Raw genomic sequence first — 6,374 nt, forward strand, 5'->3', positions numbered from 1 at the left:
CTCTTTTACCCCTTTACTTCCTTTAAAGGCTAGTTAGGCTAAAAGTAGCTAGCCTAAGGTAGGGCTAGGCTAGGCCTAAAGAGGCTAGTCTTTAATATAAGCTAAGTATTATCTTTTATTTAGATATCCTCTAAGTCCTAGTCTTAGGTCCTAGGCCTTTCTTCTAGGGTCCTTAGAAAGCGTTAGCCTTCTAGAGCTTCTTTTAAGTAGGCCCTAGCCTTTAAGGTACTTATTTCGACCCTTAAGGTAAAGGGGGGGGGGGGTTAAAGTTAAAGGGGCCCTCCTTATATCTAAGCTAGGGTCCTAAGTTAGGTCCGGGCTTAGTCTTATTAGTAGGGGGGGGTATATACCCTTAGTTAGCGAGGGTAAGGAAGAGTTTTCTACTTATATAAGGGAGAACCTCGCTTAATTTATAATCTTTAGTAGTATATTATATACCCGCTAGTAGCTATATAAGGCTATACTTAAGGGGGCGTAATACGCTATTCGCGATAGTTCTAAGTATATACTTTTTCTATATTTTAAGCTTAGTTTCGAAAAGTTAGCTAAGAAGATATAAGTTATATTTTCCCTTATCTATAATTATAATATTTAAAGTTAAAGGGAAATTTACCTAGTTATAAGTTATAATATATCTATAATACTACTTATAGTATATTAAGGAAACTCCTAAGAAAATATAGCTAATTAAGAGTACCTTAATAAGCTTACGCTTAGTTATACTATACTCTTTAATAACCGTCCTAAAATAATATATATACTAAAGCTTATAAGGGATAACCCCTTAGGCCTTAACTAGGTAAGCTTTAGCCTTAGATTAAGTATATATTTTTATAGGAGCGCGACCGCTTTATACCGCCGCTTAAGTACCCTTATCTCTAGCGCCGCCGTTCTTAGGTTTATTAGTAAGAGGAGTTAAATCGCGGCCGTTTCTATTATTACTATTATTATTATCTTAGCCCTTATTTAGCTAAGCCTCGTCGTTAATATTGGCCTACTTATTCTAAGGAGCGGCCTAGGCGATAATCTCTTATTAGCTAGAGCCGCCCTATTAAAATAAAGTAGCTAGGTTATCGGTACTTACCTAAGAGCGCCTAAGTATAATCTCCTTATTAGTATTAATATCGCTAATAAGGGTAATAGACTTATAAGTTTCCTAACCTATAGAGGTAGGCTTATTAGTAGTCGGAGTTAAGGTATTTAGTAGGGTAATAGGGGCACGACCCTTACTAACGTTACGTCTTAAACTAGAAGTCTCCTAAGACTAAGATTCCCTTATACCTTTCTTAGCTTTCTTTACTAAGGGGGAACTAGCGTCGCTATAAGACTTCTAGGCTAATTATTATACTTTAAGGGCGAACCTACTACTACCTACTCTTATATATAGTATAGGAAATTAGCGTTATAGTTCTTTATCTTTTTTAGTATAAAAGGTATTATTATTAATAAATCGTTAATAAAAAGCAAGTTAAAAAGGTATAAGGGATTAATAAAAAAAGGTATAAAACTCTATAGTAATTATAAGCGGAAGAGTTAAAGAAGAAAAGAAAATAAAAGAAGTAAGAGATATATATATACGCTCTTTATATTATAGTTATACGGCTAATATATAGGCGATACTATAATAGTTACTTAGCGGTAACCGCTAATATAATAACTATTAACGTTATAGAGTATAAACTAATATATACTTATATAAGCGTATACGCGCGATATATAACTAAAACTAGCTCTCTTCTTAACTAAATATATATAGTATAGTAAAAGGAATATATATTAAAGATATAGCTAAGACGTCTATATAGGAGGGGAGATAATTATAAGAGCGCTACTAAGAGGTATAGGCTAATAAAGCACTCGGGTATATAGTATTAATATATCGGTAGGGTATTAGTAGGGAATTATACCTACCCCGCTTATATATTATAGACTACTCGCTTTTCCGATAAAAGAGGAGAAATGCCTCTTCTCGTAAGCTTTAGTCTTACGATAAGGAGAACATAGTATATATAGCGTAGTACCTCTAGCTATCTCTACTACCTAACTAATCGTACCGTGATATATGTTCCCTTATAATCTATAAACTTACTTAATTAAAAGTAACTTTAAATAAAAATCTACTAAGTTATTTTAAGCTAGTCTAGGTACCTAGCTTTACCTAAAGTACATACTAATAACCTATAAGTAATTATAGTCTTTTATCTTAAAACCTATTTCTACCTATAAACTAGACTAAAAAGTTTAGGCGGCCTATTAGTAGCCACGGGCGCCTACTTTTAAAGTCTAGCGGCAGCTAAGGCAGCGCGTGTTGTTATACACGTGCTTGTGCGGTGATTGGTCCCGTTATCCCGTCCATGATGAACAGCTTGTCTTCACGCCGTGCTCGGCTCTTCGGCATGGGGCCAGAAACTTGGGACCGGATCCAGTGCGTGTCGTCTTGAGACCCAAGGGGATGAGGTTGGAGAGACAGATGCTATGCTCGCTGCTGCCTGGCACTAGCGGCCTGTCTCCTTCGTTGACCGTCGCCGTCGGGACTGGGGCAAGCGCTTTAGCTCGCGGGCAAGGAGCTCGTCGTAGATGTTGGTAGCGATTGTTCTGCCCGCCGTCTTGAAAGGTGCCGTGCAGGATGACTTCGACCACAGGACAATGATAACTTGGCATGAGTGGTGCCGTGTTAGCCGGACTTAGAATGCGGGACATGGGTCGTGTACTTGATCTAGAGCGGCAGGCACTTTGCGGACAACCCGGCCTCCCGCTAGCCACACCCCCGTATCTCCGCGAGCGATCCCTGCTCCTCCGTCCTGATAGTGCTGTAATACTTCAGAGGGCCACTTCAAAAGTCAAGACTTACTACTGCTTATACCTTAAGAGTTTACCAACTTTACTTGCACGCTTGGGTCGCTATACCAGCCCCCTCAAGGATTCTGTTGCAGTCTCTCTCTGTGCGTTACTTGGCACATCCTAATAAGCCGAAAGAGAAGTGAGACCACCTTGTAATAAGTTTAGTAGACTTATAAAGAGAGAGACCAGAGATTATTTTATCGTATTCGGCATATTTGATACTAATAGAACCTTTGGACTCTGTTCGACGGCATGTATCAGTCAGGCCACGAGGCTAGCCCCTGAATGACTCCCCTAGCAGCAAGACTCACAAAGGACATGACTTATGTATAGGGACATCTCACTTCCTCCTTTTGGCTAGATATCTATGCCCGCATGGGGTATCTGTAGCTATATAGACTCCTCGCTCCCCGATCGATAGACCAAGGCATCTATCTCTGTTTTCGCCTACGTGTGGCCTATTCTTCTTCCACTATACCCTCAAGCCCCTATTCCCACTGCTTGAGACTATCAGCTATAGCGACTGAAAATATAACTCTAAGACGACAATTCTCTTTCCTGCTATAGCAAGAGGAGAATAATCACTTCTGCAAAGAGCGCTATTTACAAGCAGTAGCTTGCTGTGCCGCTACTGCGGTTGACTCTACAATCTTGTCCTGCGCATTTGTGCTACAAAAGCTCGCGTCTTGTAATTCAATTTCGCTGTCATCAGTAATGCCCGGCAGCGGCAAGGACGGCTACCCATGCCAGACCATGCAGCGCTGACCGTGTCCAAAGTCTTCCCCATGTACACACGGGTTTCATTCACAACGACTTTGGGATACATACATGGTGGCCGAAAAGATGGTGTGAAGCACAAGCACGTGTGGCGGCTTGTAATTGTTCCTCTAGTTTGCTTGCAGCCAGCTCAACTACACTTGGGTGTCATTTATGCATATGCATCTTCAACATACATTACTAAAGTGCGTCTCGAAAAGGAGGCCATTTAGAGACGTAAGGTTGGCTCTAACTGTTAATCTTTATAAGCAGTTCTATTTTAGGGCATTATATAATTAGCTTGAGTTAGAGTCTTCGTTAGGAACATCCTTCTCTATTTATAGATTACTACCTTGCCTACCTTGCACTTGACGATATTCGTGCTCTTGTACCGTCATAGTAATTAGAAACTAAACGTCCCGCAGCAGAGAAGTGGCTTTAGAGCAATAAAAAGCGTGATTAATCTGGGTCATCCAGAGAGAAACGAGAAACATAATGGAGGTTGCATATGGTGCGGCTGTGCAGATTGTGCACAGCGGATTCAGCATATGGTGGATACCCGTACAACAGCGAGCAAATCGACGACCGAAAGCGATCTAGGTAGGGAGTTAACGTTCCCGTCAGTTCCTCCCATATATGCAGGAAGCCCGTCCTAGTTTTAGCATTCAATCTATATATATTACCGTAAATGCATTGTTCCCTACGTTGTGCGATGTTGCTATCAGAGCGGGTCCGGCTGAATGCATAGGACTAGAGACATATCAAGTAGGTCGCAATATCCAACAACCGAGGGGCGGGGCGTAAGAGTGGAAAGACGATCTAGCTGGCAAGAGGAGAAAAAAGAGAATACAGCATTGCGTGCTGGAAGTTTAACGGCTCAGCATTAGCCTAACGTTATTCCATACATATGCGCTAGACGCCGTGGTAAATTCTCGTTTGCAAATACCACCTACACATGTCCGGAGTCTGTAAGATTGGGTCTCGAGAGGACAAAGGAAAGCACATAAGCCAACAGTCACATTGCATAATTCCAAGAGTGGTGATAAAGGGGCCGAGGGGTCATTCCTCTTTTACCGATCGGAAGCACATGACAAGCAAGGCCTTGCGTCATCGAACGTGTTATTGGTTGGTATTATTCCGACGATAACCGTTTTCATTTAATTCCCACCTGTTTCAAAGCCGACCATGGCCGCTAAAGACGATGATGCTTGCAGCTGCGGGGTCAAGGTAGTTTTCATATGCATCGACATGGCCATGGGACTGTAGCATCTGCAATATGCCGTGCGAGGGCACAACTAAATACTACCCTTAAGCTCACCGGCTGCCAGTGTGGGTCGACTACCCGCAGAACATCGAGGATTAGCTTGGTTATAAAAGGCACTCGCAGAAATTGGGTCGTAGCACCTATCGTTAGTATTTCAACTTGAGAAACAAGTAAGGGTCTCGACTTCAGCAGCCATTATACAAGGAAATATCAGCTCGAGCTGTTAATAATAACCCGAGTAGGATGAAAAAACTATATAAGGGGGGTAAATTCAAGAAGAAATCACCTATTGCATTCGTCGCACACATTCTCGCCCTTGCCAGCTTTTCTGCAGCAGTGACCACGTTAAAAACCCTAAAGCTTCCAAAATGCGTTTCTCAGCTATCTTGCCCTTCCTGGGCACAATTTCGTCCGCTCTGGCAGCTCCAAACTCGGTCCCATCCCAAGACCTCGCCATCGAATCAATCTTCAACGCCACGGCGTTGGGCGTTGACGTATACGGACCTATCCCTAGCGACGCCGTTAAAGTCAGCAAGGGTCATTATACTGCTGAACCGGGAACGAAGGCATGGGCCTGGATCCGGGCCCAAAGCGATCTGACGAGCGAGAAAGGCTCCGAGTCCAAGTTAGAGAAGCGCCAACAGTATGCTAATATTGGTGTTAGCATGTTTGTCGGCGACCTCTGTAAGCAAAGATGCCCCACTACATACGACTAACTCTCTCGTTGCTTACATACATTTGCAGGCACTGGCCAGGCAGTATGGTGGGACAACGTTCTTTACAGTTATAATTACTACACCACCGTGAATATGTTCAGCGTGGGCATTCGCTATCGCAGTCTACGTGTAGATGAGAGGCTGGACTTCAGCAGGGGAAATGGCTTCAACTATTGTGGAACCCATCTATACTCGATTGAAAGGAGCGCTCCAGGTAAACCCCATCGGCCTTATCCGCAACGATGAGTCCATCTAACTTGGCGCACAGTTGGCTGCTTTAACTCGCAGCTGGTGAACTGTTTCCGCATTGACCTCATTACCTAGACCTCCACTTCTGCTAGTCCCTGGGTACAATTGTGACCAAGGTACAAAACGTTGATGCAGGTGATCAGTTGTAAGGGTATTTACACTCCTTTGGAACTCCTAGCGAGAGACTTGGGGAATCATTTATAGTTCAAACAACCTTTACTGCTTTCGTTTCTCCATACGCGACTTGTGATATGGGCAAAGTACGTCCACTTGTTGGCCCTCGTCTCCGATCCCCACTCTGGCTACCCTCCCCGCCGCTGCCACACAGCATCTCCACCCTGTACGCCTCTATCTCCCTCTTATATCTAGAAAGGTCCTATATTATCATTAGCCGCCGAAAGAGGCTAGTTATCTCTATACAGTTCCATGGTCATGTCGACCCCTGTTAGCTATATCTATATAAGACCCGGCCTTCTACTCCTTAGTCCTTCCTATAGCTAGAGCGATACTACTAGCAATAAGACCAAGCGCTCCTTACGGACAGATTG

The 6,374-nt window shown here is 43.0% G+C and overlaps 1 protein-coding gene across 1 annotated transcript; it reads left to right on the forward strand.

Moving 5' to 3' along the window:
• Positions 1 to 5,229: 5,229 nt before the first annotated feature.
• HRG_08345 (uncharacterized protein) lies at positions 5,230 to 5,901 on the forward strand (the record flags this gene model as incomplete). Its single annotated transcript, XM_044866816.1, has 3 exons — positions 5,230 to 5,545; positions 5,606 to 5,791; positions 5,846 to 5,901. 3 exons carry the CDS (start codon positions 5,230 to 5,232, stop codon positions 5,899 to 5,901), a joined length of 558 nt encoding a protein of 185 aa, XP_044717703.1.
• Positions 5,902 to 6,374: the final 473 nt, after the last annotated feature.

The sequence above is a fragment of the Hirsutella rhossiliensis genome (genome assembly GCF_020360975.1).
Source record: "Hirsutella rhossiliensis strain HR02 chromosome Unknown scaffold00010, whole genome shotgun sequence".
Taxonomy (NCBI): Eukaryota; Fungi; Ascomycota; class Sordariomycetes; order Hypocreales; family Ophiocordycipitaceae; genus Hirsutella; species Hirsutella rhossiliensis.